This window comes from Crinia signifera, chromosome 7 (assembly GCF_055691185.1).
Source record: "Crinia signifera chromosome 7, ASM5569118v1, whole genome shotgun sequence".
NCBI classification, from domain to species: domain Eukaryota; kingdom Metazoa; phylum Chordata; class Amphibia; order Anura; family Myobatrachidae; genus Crinia; species Crinia signifera.
The window spans coordinates 75,178,836-75,195,101 of NC_139223.1; the positions used below are offsets into that span (position 1 = coordinate 75,178,836).

At 44.0% G+C, this 16,266-nt stretch overlaps 1 protein-coding gene across 1 annotated transcript in view; it reads left to right on the plus strand.

The window, feature by feature from the left end:
- The window catches only part of LITAF (lipopolysaccharide induced TNF factor), a 37,711-nt gene extending 24,199 nt beyond the window's left edge, over positions 1-13,512 (plus strand). The window contains exons 3-4 of the mRNA XM_083153343.1: positions 3,564-3,720; positions 7,850-13,512. Coding sequence (XP_083009469.1) covers positions 3,564-3,720; positions 7,850-7,958 — 266 coding nt within the window. The 3' untranslated portion in view covers positions 7,959-13,512. The remainder of the gene's footprint in view (positions 1-3,563; positions 3,721-7,849) is intronic.
- The last annotated feature ends 2,754 nt before the right edge of the window (positions 13,513-16,266 follow it).

Genomic DNA, 16,266 nt, shown 5'->3' on the forward strand with positions numbered 1-16,266 from the left:
GGCGGCCTTCTCTGTGTCCTCGATCTTTGTGATGCCGTCAGCTGGTGGTCCCGCGTCACTGCCGGTAATTGCTGCCGGCTGTCCCGATCTTCTCTGCTGCTGTTGATTTCGCACGATCCCTGGCGGGTGGTGGGGTGGAGGTTCTCTGGGTTCTTTGTACAGCTGTGGCTTGTGGGTGCATATAGTTGATTCTCTCTCCTTTTTAACCAACACGTTTCGGCCTTTGGATGGGCCTTCTTCTAGGGAGTTGCAGAGTGCTTCTCATGAGACTGTCTTTATTAGCGGTGGGCGGGTGTTGGGTGGGAGGTTTTTTGTTCCTCCCTCTTTCATTGGTTCCTGGATCTCTCTCTTCATTGGTCGGTTGCTCTCAGTTTGTGATTGGTCTTGTTGGGCTGTTATTTGCACTTGTCTAGTGCCTCTTCTGGTGGTGAGTTTTCTGCCGGTGTGCCGACAGATTTCTGACATCTGTTTGCGTCGACAGGTTGCTGCCATTAGTTTGTTCAGGGTTCAGATGTCGTTTTCTCTGTTGTGTGCTTTGCATTTGTTTGCTGGGTTGTTACTGATGCTGCTTTGCTGCTGTGTCGACCGTTGATTGTGTCGATTTGTTCATCGGGTTTTTCTCGTTTTAATGTTGATATTTCCTAATTCCAACAATCGATTTGACTTCATTGTCGAGGTTCAGGCCTCTTGGGTTGAGTGTTTTCAATTCGTACATTCATTTTAGTTCTTTTGTGTTGATGCGAAGGGTGTAATTTCCTACTCTCCAATCTGGTTTTACTTTTTCTATTCCAATGAATGTTAGGGATTTTGGGTTGCTGTCGTGGGAGTCCTTGTAATGTTTGGATAGGTTGTGATCTTCGTAGCCAGTTCTTATATTTCTGATGTGCTCATACAGGCGTTTTTTCAGGGGTCTGGTGGTCCTTCCGATGTACTGTTTATTGCAGGGGCATTGTAGGAGATAGATTACTCCTTTGTCGTTTACAAGTGATTCTGTCTTTGATGGGGTATTGTTAATCAGCGCCAACTGCTTCCCACCTCCCTGTCAGAAGAACCACGCTAGACCGAACAGGAGTGACAGCGCAGCAGCCCGGACGGCGAACGGCGCTGACCTGTCACCCTGAAGAGGAATAGCACAAGGTTCCTCCAGACCAACCACCGCCAACCCCCAACCCACCAGTGCACCGGCATCTCCCGCATACCTGACGCCAGGAAGCCGGTCGACCCAGGCAGCCTAGGGGACACCAGCACCCCCTGACCAACAAGCTCGGAACCAAGAGAGCGAACAGAACCATCCCCGCCAGGCAACCGACCCCCGGTCCAAGACGCCCCCCATCCACCTCCCTTCCCACCCCCTGTGCACCCCCGCACCACGGCAATTTAGATCAATACATCTGCATTTATATGTTTGCACCTATAAATCTGTATGTGTATCGCTAATCCCCATTTCACTGTTTTGTTTTGATCTGTAACATTACACGTGGATACAGACATTGTATCAACCTATCTGTGAAAGCATTTGGAATGTATACGCTGTTTACTTCTGCGTAAAGTTACAAATTTATTCAAATTAGACCACAGTTTCCAATTTTGAAACCATGTTTTTTTTTCCCTTTCATCTTCAACTGTACATATGGTGGTACTGCAGATTCATGCTGGCTACTATGGGGGCATAATATGGTGCCAACTGTGGTGGCATAATATGGGCCCTTATTCTGATCGGTGCGGACCGATCAGAAATATGCGGTGATGTCCGTCTTGGCGAATCCCCGCCTTCCATACGGATCGCCACCTCCGTCCGTATGCGGATATGTGGCGGTCCGCATGAATGTGGACGGGGATACGCCTCCTCCATGGTGGGAGCAGCCCCTGCATTCGATGGTCGCCGAACATCGAATGCAGGGCCGCACGCTCCACCAGGTCCCGCAACACAAGACCACACGGACACTTGTCCGTGTGAAATCTTGTATGGGGGCGGGCAGCTGACATCCGGCGATGTCAGCTGCCCGCCCCGTACCCACGCGTCACAGCCTCATTACCATGCATACGCCCCGCGTTTGCATGGGAACGCCCATGAAACGCGGGGCGTATGCATAGGGTAATGAGGATAAGTAGCCCCTCACGCCCCTCTACGCCCCCTGTGTGGCGTATAAAGAATCCATGCGGCGAAATCGCCTGCACATGCGCAGAGTGACCTCTGCACATGCGCAGACGATAAACATCGGCGGGCCGTACGCAAGCGGGAATATCCGCACCGATCAGAATAAGGGCCATGGTGACAGGGGCAGTACTGTGTAGGGTATAATCAGGATTTTGTCCCCACTGTAGCGGCCAGTGCCTGAAGGTGCACGGTGAAAAACTGGTGGTGTAAGGTAGTCTTTTTTGGTACTTGTTTCCTAGCACGGCTCCCACGATTCCGTCGTATCGCAATATTGCGGCATGCGATTCGATTTTTAATTGTACAACTACAAGCACACATATGGGTGCTTACAATGTGATTCCATCATTTAGTGTCAATGCCACCCCCACTATCCACACCAACCCGAAGCGTGGCGAGGGGCGGAGGTACGCTGTAATACAAGCCCGAAGCGTGGCGAGTGGACATGGATTACTTTACATGTATTCCGCGGGGCTCGCCACGCTTCGGTCTTGGTAGCTCGCAGCACTCGCCACACTATCTAAAATCAACTCCACACCGATGTGTATAGTGGGGGTATGAAAAGGTCGGATGACTCGTACCGCAGCCCCTCGCGGGGCTCGCTGCGCTCGTCACGCTTCGGGATGGCGTGGATACTGGGGGGTTACATCTCATTGTAAGCACCCATCACATCTCATGGCATGGATGCTTGTACAATGAAATATCGCATCATGGAGATTGCATCGCATTGCACATCCCTAATAACGGTACGCAATGCCATGCGATGGGCGCCATGCTAGGAAACAAGTACCTCTTCTTTTTTCTGCAAGGCCATGCCCCTTGCAATGAGGTCAGTCCCCTTTTTGGTGCATGAAGCTTTACTGCCTTCAGCCAGTATCACTGGACATGTGGGTATTACTTCAGCAAGGGTTGAATGATAAAAGGGGCACTGTTGGTCGACGCATGTAAAGGGTTGACCTGGAAATTGAGTCTCTTGTCCGTCTGATTCTGCATTATTTAGAGTGTTTTTTATGTGACATTGTAGTCCCTTAAGCACAAATATATAGTGCCTTAAATTTACAGATAGCCTTTGTAGTAATGGGGCATACACACAGGGCTATTTAAGCCCCATTTCTTAGCAATCTGTCTATCTTACTTAGAAATTAAGCAAAAAATCGCTGTGTATGTATGCCCCATAGCAGGTTAGCAATGTATAGGTGTGAAAGATCCCAAATGGAGATGTCCATGTACAATGTGTAAGTTGGAGCACACCCACATTGAGGTGGGTAGCAGCATTAGACCTTTATTTTATTGCTGAAACCGCTGCTGTCTTTTTCAAAGTTATTAACAGACTATATAATGTGATACAATGAGACATGATAATGTTGTATGTCTAAATTGAAGATCTAACTTTTGCTATCCTTTTCAGTTACAGTCCAGACCGTATATGTTCAGCAGCCGGTTACATTTCTTGATCGCCCCATTCAAATATGTTGCCCATTTTGTAACCGATTAGCCACTACCCGTCTTCAGTATACCTCTGGAGCTTTGGCCTGGTTATCCTGTGGTGGATTGTGCCTATTGGGGTGAGTTTACTGTTTCTTCGGAGGTAATAGCATGTATTCCCCATTACAGATTGTCTTTTATCAAGCTCAAAATGGGCGGAATGTATTAAAATACATCGCCGCCTGCCGCGATGCCAGCGCATATGTACTAACATATGTGTCTGGCATCGCGGTGCGGTGACGGAGACCCCCCACGATACCTGTACTGGGGTCTCCGTCATCTCCCTGCCACCTGCTTCTCCCCTTACGCCGGGGACAGCTAAGCAGGCTGTCCCCGGCGCCGCCCCCCCCCCGGGCAGCTGGAGGGACCTCCGGCTGCTTTACTAGGGGGAGGAAGGACCTGCAGGAAGGTAAGCCAGAGGGAGGAGGACAGGGGGGGGGGGGGGTCGGCGGGTTTGCGTCAGGCGGCGAAAAGAAGCCCATAGACTTCTACAAGGTATTGCCAACCAAAGGTGGTAATACTTTACAATGCGGTATCGTGGTGGCAGCGTTTTAATACACAGAAAAAGCTGTAAAACGGGGGCTTTACTGCATTTTCCCCTTAGTACATCTCGCCCTATAACTTTAGGCTATGTTTTAACACTGCATTCTGTGAAACCTCATTCGGAGACTTGACTAAGAAACATTTGACAAATCACAGCCTAATTAAAGGTTTCAGACATTCAGCTACCACCAACATGACATACAATATTTTGAGGTATTTATGTATACGTTATTAGTATTGTTTATTTGTAGGGCGCCACAAGGGTTTTGCAGCGCCTGGCAATACATAGATGAGCGAAAAATACATTAAGTAATCTATAGGACTAGGTTAATACCACAAAAGAAATCCTCCAGTGTGTGTGTTTGTGAGCTAAAAATGTAGCTCAAGCACCAACCGGTGTGGAGGTCTTATAGTATAAGGCATACAACATAAACTGGCTATGCGTTTCACGGGTACTCTGCCTGTTTCTACTGGTTTATGCCAGTCTACATTTAATGATGAAACCTATAAGTGAAACGTTCATTTGTTTATCCATATATAAAGTAAAAATACTTAATAGCTAGGTTGTACATAATATGCCATGGCAGCCTCAAGTGATTATGTTGGTAGCTGGAGCAACAGATCCTAATAAAGAATAATAAAATAGATAAAATGCACAAAAAAAACAACAAGATAACATATGCAAGAATTCTTAATTGGGAAACCTTTAGTCTAAATAGAAACAGATCAAAACACACTAAGTAAGGTTCATAATGGAGAATAATACAGCACTGTTATCTTGTGAACTGCAGTAATTTTGTATGATTTGGTTTCCCTTCCCTGAGGCAGGCAAAACCGTAAAGGCCCCCATACACTATGCGATTTGGGCACGATTTCACCCGATTCGGGATGAATCGGGCCGTGAAATCGGCCCAAATCGCACTTGCAGACACCCCGTCCGATCCGATGCGCGGTCCCGTGTGCATCGGATCGGGGTCGGGAGGGCTGCACATAAGATTTGCTAAATCTTATGTGCAGCCCAGCCCCGGAGCCATGCAGGGGATGACAGCGGGCAGGGGATGCCGGCTATTGAGAGCCGAGCAGGGGGAGGCTGCATAGGGAGCCGGGCAGGAGGCACTTGAAGCTGTTGTGGTGGGGTGACAGCGGGAGCAGGGCTCCGGGCAGGGAGGATGACGCTGGCTGCCGTGGGAGCCGGGAGGAACAGATAACTTGAAAAAAGAGAGAGGTCTCAGCCAATCAATGGCTTACTAGTCATCTGTATGTTTTTTTTTTTTTTTTTCAAGTTATCTGTTCCTCCCGGGCCAGCAGCCAGTGTCATCCTCCCTGCCCGGCGCTCTGCTCCCACTGTCACCCCACCGCAACAGCCTCCTCCTGCCCGGCTCCCTATGCAGCCTCCCCCTGCTCGGCTCTCTATTAGCCGGCATCCCCCGCCCGCTGATGTCCCTCCTCCTGCATTTCCCCGGGGACTGCATATGATAAATCCATGCAATGAAATCAGGTCCGACTTGTCCCTAGGACAAGTCGGACTAATGTATGGGGGCCTTAAGTGTTAGCTTCGGGGATAATAGGATAGGCGCAGGTGAGTCAGTTAGCAGCGGATTAGATATCGCCCATTGTAGCTACAAATGTACTTGTCATTCGAACAAAGGCCCTTATTCAGATCTGATCGCAGTACAAATTTGCTCTCAAAATGGGCAAAGCCATGTGCACTGCAGATGGGGCAGATGTAACATGTATAGCAAGAATTTGATTTGTGATTTATTTTGTTTCTGTGCAGGTTAAATACTGGTTGCAATATTTTTACACTGCAATTTAGATTTCAGTTTCAACACACCCCACCCAAATTTTACTCTCTGCACATGTTACATCTGCCCCACCTGCAGTACACATGGTTTTGCCCATTTTGAGAACAAATTTGAACTGCAATCAGATCTGAGTAAAGGCCAGAGTTGTGGTAACAATAATCAGTTTGACATTGTGTAATAATGCTAATCAGCATAGATAAATGTGTTTCATTGTGAAAGGAAGGCATCAAGAGACCACTACAAAAAAAACCTGCAGCTAAGCAGCACCAAGAGAGGTAGGGAGCTCCTTGTTTATAATGAATACATGTAGCTAGTATTGCAGTGCTCTGAGAGTGTCGCACATCATAGCAGTCAGTAAAACATTTATGTTTGTCTAGTAGTATCCACACAATAAAGTGGTGTGGTGTTTTCATTTTCTAAATGTTTCATTTCTAGGAGTTATATAAATGTCCTAGTTTTATAAGAAGATTAAAGTCATGTTAGGAAGAGACTTTGAAAAAGGGAACAGGCTGGAGGGGCTACACACTTTCCCCAAGTAATGTCCTTTATGTGCAATGAAAGGACACCTATGGCATCCTGAGGGGAGAAGCCAGGTGTGACATGGCCAGTAGCATTTACAATGTGATGGCAGCATGTATAATACACCTGCTGCTAATGCACATATATAATCAGCCAATCATGTAGCCGCAAGTGATTTCTCATATGCAGATATATTAAAGTTGTTCCTCTCAAATGGCAGAATTGGGAAGAAATGTGATATAAGCAAGGGTACTTATGTATTATCTGGACTCCCATGTTAAATGCACCCCATTTTTTCATACCCCTACTATCCAACTACGCATGGAGTTGATTTTATATAGTGTGGCGAGCGCAGCGAGCCACCGTGCCCGAAGCGTGGTGAGCGCAGCGAGCCCCGCGAGGGGACGCGGTCTCATAAGAAAAACGGGAGTCCAGATATTACATAAGTACCTAAGCAAGTTTATAATATTATCCCATGAAACCGGGGCACTCGTGGATTACACAGGTTCTGTGCAGTATAAACCCCTTGGGTGGCATGCCTGGAAATTTTCCGGGCTAAAATTTCCATGCATACCACTAATATGCAATAGGTACGCGCCATTGGTGTCCAGGTATGCACCACCTCTAGAGCTGCCACTAACACGAAAGGTCCATACACACTGGGTGATTATGCCCAGTGTGTATAGACAGCGATGACCGCCGCTATCATCGCTGGGGGGAAAGCCACTCAGTGCATACACACTGAGCTGCTTTCCCCCTGTGCGGCGCGGTCAGCCCCGGGGGACTGATGGCTTTGCATAGCGCAGCACTATGCAATGCTGCTCATCTGCTGGTATTACCATCAGATAAACTGCTTTCCCAGCAATGATGAGGGAGCGCGCACCACCGGCCCGTACACACTGGGTGGCTTTGAGCTGAAAGGGCTGGTGTGCTGGTGTGTTGAGCGGCTTTCATCTCAAAATTGCTCAGTGTGCATGGGCCTTAAAACTGAATTAAAACTACCTAACTTAATTGACACTGGTTTCTGTGGCTGATTAAAACGAGCTGAAATACAGGCTTTGAGTTCACCTGCCACAGAACCTGTGTAATTCATTAATGTTCCAATTTAAAGGGATAGTATGGCAAGCCTAGATATGTGATGCTGATCTTGGAATTCCGGATGGCTATAGCATGGCAGAAACTGCTGATCCTCTTGGATTTTTACACAAGAGTCTCTAGAAGTAACAGGGATGCAATAGATTGTTACAGAAAAAGTGAACCTGTACTTTGATATGAGCTGATTTTAGATTGCAGTTTTCTCTTCCCTTAAAAATCCAGTAAAATGTTCCTTTCTTCTTCTCAGGTGCGGATTGGGTTGCTGTCTCATTCCCTTCTGTATCGATTCTTTAAGAGATGTGGATCATTACTGCTCAAACTGCCACAAGCTTGTCGGCGCGTACAAGCGGCTTTAACAAGACTCTACTCCAGCAAATGCCTGTTTTTTATGTAGATCCAAAATATGCAACATTTTGTTGTGCATGTATTTTAGATCACACATTGACACATTGCACATCTTTGTTATGTTGTATGATGTGCGTGGAGACCTCCGTACTGATGTATGGTCAACAATTATCTGTGGATCAACCATGAGCAGTTTATTTTTTGCCCCAAAGGAAGCATTTGGGTGATTTTTACATTTTCTTTCTTATTCTGCAGTTTGTGCACATGGCGGCTGGAAATGTGCGGAACACGTCGCCTAGTGTTAGTTTATGATAGATATACCATATACACTTTTTTTCCTAGTTGTGCTAAAATCTAGAGTGTGGTAACCTTTATAATGACTGTTATTTTTGTTTGCTATATGGGCATTTTGTTACTACATTCAGACTACCAAATCACTAGGAACAAATGACGTCACTACACATTAATTAGTGAACTAGTTCAAAACGCACTATAATGCCGGCTTCTGCGATGTACTTTTACTTTGAGCTGTGACCGTTTTTAACCCACAAACTCTCCACCCCACCCCCAGTCCCTATCTCCTTCTACATCCAATATCTGCCTTCACAGCTCCCTCGACTTCAAAAGTGATAAAATGGAGAGTGCTAAACCAACCTATCAGCTCCTGCCTGACATTTTTTCAAACACAGCATGTGACATATCAGACAGGAGCTGATTGGCTGGCTGTTTTATCACATTTTATCACTTTTAAAGTTGAGTGCATCTGGCCCTATGTCCAGCAAGTTTAAAACCGCTCACTGTACTGGCAAAAAATGCTTTCACTTTGATCCATTGCATGACCTCTATGATCAATGATGGTACGTCACATCATAGAGGAGCAGAGTTCACAGGAATTTTTATTTGCACTAGTTTACCTTCCTTTTTTTTTTTTACTTTTTTTTTGTGCTTATGCTGATATTAATATGGTGCCACAAAATTCAGTTTGATCATAGCCTGCACATTTAATATCTTTAAACTTGTGACTTTTGTAAGTGTCACTTAACAAGATCTATCTTAGATCAGATATTTGGGGCACATTTATTCTTGTGATCACTCATGACTAACCTTAATTGGTTCTCCAGCTAATCGGCTCCTTAAGGTGCCCACACACTAGAAAGATTTGTGCATAAATTAGCCTTGAAATCTTTTGTCGGTCCTGGACACAAGATTTCAGGCAAGCGCGCATCTTTACCAAAGATTTATTTTAAAATTTCATGTGCGTTCCTATGGATCTTTTGCTAAATCTTCTGATCTTTCATGCAGCTTGTAAAGGCTCCCACACACTAGAACGATTTTTTGGCCGATTGTGCAATATCCGACAGATCGTCCGATAGATCAGCTGATTTTTTTTATAATCGGTTATTGCCGATTATCGGTAAAAATCGGCCGATGGGACAATCTGACAAAAAAACGTTCTAGTGTCTGGGGGCCTAAGATCAGAATTTTTCGCAAAAGATCCTCGGGAGTGCGCATCCGATCTAGATTGTCCGATCTTGTGGTAAAAATTGGCCGATCGGCAAAAAAATTTGTTTTAGTGTGTGGGCACCTTAACTCATATTTCAAATACAACAGTTAGAAGCTGATTGAATGAGTGATAACCAGACTTATAGCTGTGGGTTTTTTGTAAATTGTATTTACAGCATATTGCTGTGTATTTCTCTTTTTAATGGGAAAATAGGAGCAAAGGCTGATAATTAGATCCAACATTAAGTGGCTAATTCAATTGTTATAGGTTCCTGTAGCTCCTGTATAAGGGGGATACTGCTGATGTAATCACTACACTGGTTAAAAAGATTGGTTAATGACTCTGATACCCCTCATTGCCAGTGCCGGTATCCTGACAGTCAGCATCCTGAACATAAGTATGCCTTGGCTGGTTAGGGTTAGCCTGTGTGGTTTAGGCAGCATAAGGGAGGTTAGAGTTAGGATGCAGGGGGGCAAGGTTAGAGCTAGAATGCAGAACAAGATTGGATTTGGGCACCAAGAAGGTTGGGAGGGGGTGGGGGAGTGTTAGGTTGCAGGTAGAGAGCATTCGGGGAGTAGGGGGCTGGGGGGAGGTTAGAATACTTGCCTAGCAAGTGTCAGGATTCTGTGCATAGGGATAACAGTCTACAGATATCTGCTCGCACCATCCTGAGGTTTGACTAGAAATCCACCTAAACTAGGATTTTTGCTGGCCATGACTGCCAGACATGCTTTAGCTGCAGCGAGCCCCCCACTTAGCGAGGGAGAAGCTGTTTTACATGGCTAACCCAGTGCATTTTGGGTGTGAGCATGTGGCTATTTGGACAATCGCAGGGCTGGTCGTTCCCATCACTTTAGACTAGAGCTACTATACACATGCCAAAAACTATTTATTTGTCTCAACAGGCTACAAAATTCACAGGGTATGTGACTATGCATTTACCCAAACTGAGTATCCTAGATTTCACATCTACATGGCTGTAATAGTCAACTAATCAGATACAGTACGTGGGAAATGGATTTCCAACCATTTCTGATATTTGTTATATAATGCAAGTTCTCAATGTCAACATTTAAGTTTTCCTGAAAGGTGGTGTTTTGAGAAAATCGGTCTGTGGAGGCAGATGGGTGACCCAGCCAAATCCACTAACATGACCTGTTGTGGTACTTGAGGACTGGAGTAAATGTGGCTTTCCCCATTTTTTATAATCCCAAACCAGCCAGACTCAAGAGTTTAATATGTTAAAGCAACCTTTATATACAGAACTGCTGTGGATGTGTTCATTATGAGTTGAGGTGTAATGTACAGGGGTCTTGGAATACACATACGGGGGCAACAAAGTTGAAAGAGTCAGACTTCTTTCCAGCAGTGGTTATAGATTTTGTAGGACGAGGCTGTCCGTATTGGATCCTCCTGCTAATGCAAGACCAGGAAAGAATGGATACAACCTAGCAGCTGCATTGTTGTGAGGGCTCTTGTCCCTATTTTGGTGGGACTATCCCAGCTTTTGTACTTAATGAAAGAATTGTGGCTCCATGAGAATGTGGGCAATGCTGGGCAAATCTGCTGATCTGTTATTTGGCTTCATGAGGGAAGAGGCATATGTCCTAATTTTGTTTGTGTTGATATTCTACCTGTGATTTTGCTACTAAATAAATATCAAGCCGATTGAAGGAAAAGCTCACAAAGCTAGTCTGCTACATTCTGTGTTTGTACATGTGTGAGAAAGAGATGTAGTTTCATTCTTTGCCAGCAGATAGCAGTGTTTCGGAGACTCCGTGACATTAGACATATATAGTCAGGTCCATAAATATTGGGACATCAACGCAATTCTCATATTTTGGGCACTACACACCACCACAATGGGTTTCACATGAACCAAACAAGATGGGCTTTAACTTTTTATGGACCTGACAGTGTATAGATGATTCTGTTCCCATCAGTTTCTGGAATGTTCTTATCAGAACAACAAAACCTAGATATTGTCTAGTGTGTACGCCCAATGTAGCAGTTGATGCGAACTCCTGCGCAGCATCAGCATCATTCTCTGTTGTCTGTACACGCAGGACAATGGTGGATATTGCTAGCAAGATCTATGCTGTGTAATGCAACATGGTCCTCACCCCCCCACACACATTTCTTGTTGGCCAGCATAGGCAAGTGTGTATGCCCTCGTCGATGATAGCACCCCGTTGAGTCACGGCGCTAATGAAATTCCTTTGAGTGTGTACCTGATGTTAGTGTCCAATTGTTTTGGCGGTAGTCCTTTCAGTTATCATGTCATGGACAGGAGTTTTTAGGTGAAATACACAACAACACACCATTACACCTTTTCAATTAACTGGTGCACATCTCTGTCCATATACCAATATATAAATCCTGCTTACTATGAAAACTGCCATTTGCATTTTTATATCTGATTTTTTTATTTTATAAAAAATAAATGAATATACACCTAATTCTCCTCTAATTAGTCATCAGCAGATTGTTACTGAAAAGCTTTGATGTGGGTTTGTTAAAATTTGAATGTTATATTATTAACATGTGTTGCTCACACCCCTGTATGGATTCAAATACACATAGGAGTCAGGTTATCTATATCTTTACCATTAATTACACAAAGATGGAATTGTTTTTATGATTAATTGGTGTCACACAGGTGGAAAAAATTTCATTTGAAACTTCCCCTGGCACTGTCTCCCATCTATCCATCCACCCACTTTAGTAAGGGTTAGCAAATAGATGCTCCATCTGGGAGGGACAGTGTGCAATAATCTATTAGCCCAGAGAGGTTACTGGGAATATGGCAGCATGGAAGAGGGACCTGGGTGCAGTGTGGGGCCCTGGGGACCCATCGGGCCTGCATGCACTGCATACCCTGAACCCATTCTAAACATGCCAATGATGACAGCTGTGCCTTTCAGACACTTGTTAAAGCTATGACCTCACTGAAACTCATGCCCTCAGGAATGTTTTAGCTGAATACATAGCACTTGCATATTATATACATTTACCACTATATAATTATACTTAAAGGTCACCTTATGATTTTACAGTGGCATATACTCTATAGCCTGTAACTGTAGAGCAGAAGCAGTCGCACCATTTCATTTACTAACTAGAAACCGTGTATGAACCTATTCCTTTACACAGGAAATCATTGGAACAGATTGGGTTTATTCTTTTTTTGTTAAACCTTGTTGTATTATTATTTTGTTCTCGCTTGTTGTATTTTATTACTTTCTTGTTAATGTTTTTCAGTTTGCTAGATTTGATGCTTGGGGCTAAGGCAGATATCCCTTTACCCGCGAGCAATGGTAATAGGCTTGCTCGTGTATCTAATTAGCCCTTACAAATCACAAGCCCTTAAAGCACCAGCCGTATCCTATCGGGGACATCCCCAAAAGCAGACACGTTTTCAGAGAAATAAGGGCTGCGGCTGGGCGAGAATACACTGGTTTCACTAAATCTGTGTTTTTGTGTAAAACATCAGGAAAAATAGCTTTTTGTTTTACTGGGGTAATTGGATACCCTCTATGTAAAATAACCTGCGAGCTGACTGAGGTGAGGGCTTTTGTGCGTGCCCGGATTTTTAAGCGACAATCATTTACAAAACTAGTTTTGCCGTGTTAATTAATCAGTAAGCGAGCACATACACTTGCATGCTAGTGCAGAGATTTGCTCAGCAAGGGGGGGCGTGCGTGCAGCGGGGTGACAGAGTTTACCTGCTCGCTAGGCAGCGAATAGGTCTGAATCCGGGCCAAAATCTACAGGTCCCAGCCTATTACATCTAGCCTCTGGTACCGTATTCATTATAATGAACTTCTGTATTATAATATAGCCCGCTTCTTACGCTTATGTTTTTCAGAAAGAAGTTTGAGTGACTTTATGTGTGAAAGTGGATTTTGTTATGCAAGGAAATCTGGACCAAAAGATGTTTTATGGAAAATATATTAGAAAATGTTTTACAGAGTTTTTCTAAAATGTTATAATTTGTTAAGTACTTCTAAAGTAAATATCTTTTATATTGCCTACCAATAAATGCAATACTTTTGCTACTGTATGTGCATACATTGCTGACGTCTGGTGTTCTGGGGGGAAGATACAATGCAATTTGAATATCACTTGCTACATTTTCCTATGCCTCCTTCCTAGCTATGATGTATTTCTTAATAACCTGCTGCTTATTCTACCACCAATACCAGCTGACGTAAGACACAACATCTGGTTGGGGATTACAGAGAAGTGACATGCTAACACCCTGAGCGTTACTGTAAATACACCTATAAACCACCTAGCATGCGCTCTCCAGGGATTCGGAGGTTTCTGTTACAGAACATGTACTGACAAGTGTTACAGCCCACTGAGATTTGATGTCTTCATTGTCTGATAAAGACAGACAGAATTTGTTTTGATCTATTCCTTGTTGATTTTCATATGAAGAACAGATCTCAGGGGGACTATGAATGGTAGAGCCACCGTTTTTACATAGAATGTAGCCTTTTACTGGAACACATTATTATTATTATTATTATTATTATTTTTATTTTTTTATTTTTTTTTAAATGTGTTCTTTTTCTGTCAAAAATTGTAGATTAGTTGTAAGCACCACAATTGTAGAAGAAGCCTCAGCCGGACACAGCCACATGTGTGTTTGCGTCTTTTGTCCTAGTCACATGTGTGTATTTACAAGCTAACCCTAGTATAAGCTCTTTCCTAATGTACATCCGTGTATCTGATTGTGCAAGCACTGGGACTCCCACTATTGCACATCTTCAGTTACAGCCAATGGGACTTACACCAGCCCCATGCTTGCTCTGTACATGATTACGCATTACATGCCCATAACCTAAAACGTGTCTATGCTTCTGAATAGCCATAACCCAGACCCACTCAATACATTTTCACAAACCTTGGGACATGTCCTGTACGGGACTACAATGCATGTGCTCTTAAGAAACATTGTCAAATGGGTGAACCTTGGCGTTGCATCTGACTCTGAAAGAGGACCTAGATCTTTAACTGTTTGTGCTCAGATGTCCGGCTGCTCCCTTTTTTTTTTTTTTTTTTTAAGGTGGTTGCTGATAGCTTTCTTTGCTAGATGTTTCTAAAGCTCAATACACACAGAGCAATATTATTGCTGAGCAATATATTGCTCATTGTTTCCTTTTCATCAGTGACCAGAGATGGTTGCTGATGAAAAAGTAGGCACTGCCGGGGGAAGCCGCAGTGGGGGGGACAGCTGTTCACTGTGAAGCCGCTGGTCACAAAAGCATGCTCCAGCGACCATTGCAGGGCTGGTTATGGAAGCGCACTCCTGGTGACAGTTGCTCTGTATGTACGGGGATATGGTCGCTCGGCGACCAAATCCCTGGCGATTCTTGCTAGAATACCACCGTGTGTACAGGGATTAAGACACAACTACACTGTGCAAAATGAATTTGACATTGTATGGGAAACAGAAGGCATGTTTCCGTCTTTACGAATCTTTAACTGGCCTTCAGTTCTCCACTCAGAAGATTCTCTTTTGTATACTTTTTTCATATATAGATATTTTTTTTTCTTTTTTTCTTTAGAGGATGTAATAAGTATAGAATGATAGACAAAAATCAATTTAAAAGACATGTTGAAACAGAAAAGTAGTTAACAGAGGAATTTAACACCAAATGTGCGTACACACTGACCAATGTTCGTGATGTAATGTTAATGATATCGGTATTGTGCATATCATTAACGATATATCGCCCAGTGTGTACCCACTATTAGATTCCTGAAATGAACTGGAGAGACTGACAATTGATTATGGCAGGTCTACAGCAATTGATTATGGGGCAGATTTAACAATGAGTTCTGTTCTTGTTAACATTCGTGATGAATGGTGTTCCAGCCACTTAGCTCTATTGTTATCAGTCTTGTGACTGCTGTCACTGACATTATAGTACCTGGTTCTCTCCAGCATGGTCCCCATTGAATTCCTGCCTATCCAGTTGCAGGGTGCTGCCATAACACTTTGTTCAGCTAATAACACATCCATGATACACAAATCACACGCCATCAAATGATTTTCCCAGTCTGTGCATTTGTGAGTAAGCCTGACTTTTCCACAACTCTGCGACCGTAATGACTTGATCGCGGCCAGTGCTGATGTCCTACACCTCCCTTAGAATGCTTGGATATGACTGCCTCTCAGAAAATGGATGGTATCCACCCTCAAATGCCAACTTCATGTCCTTCAAGTTGCACGGGGTATACATTTATATTTGCTATTTATGTCACTATTTGGCCTTGTGCATGCACGCTACTATCTATGCATGCGCAATCATTCGTTAATCTAGGGCATTGTGAATTCGTACAACAGCGATCAACTCTGAATCAGGATCTAAGTGTGGTTTCTTGCACAGACTCAGTTAACATAATGGAAATATAATTGTAGATTCTCACAAAATACACAGTAGTGTACCTGGTGGTGTTCCCCTAGAGTTTAAGTAAGGTACTGTACAGCCTAAAGAAGAGAGAAACTTTGTGGGGGCACTCTTGTCTGAGTATCACATATAAATCAAAGAAATATCATGTTCTCTATCATAAAATAAACAAATACAGCGTACAATGTCATTTGTGACTGTTAGCCATGCTGGCTGTCTGTATAAAATCTCAGAACAGATGAGCTACAGAATACTGCACCCAACAGATGTGTCCTCATATGTACATCTACCCTCAATACGCCCCCGGAGATGCCAAGTGGGAGTAAGATCCAGGCATCTTTTCTGTATAAAAAATATGTCTTGGTTGCAATGAGCAGTGACAAGTACACATCA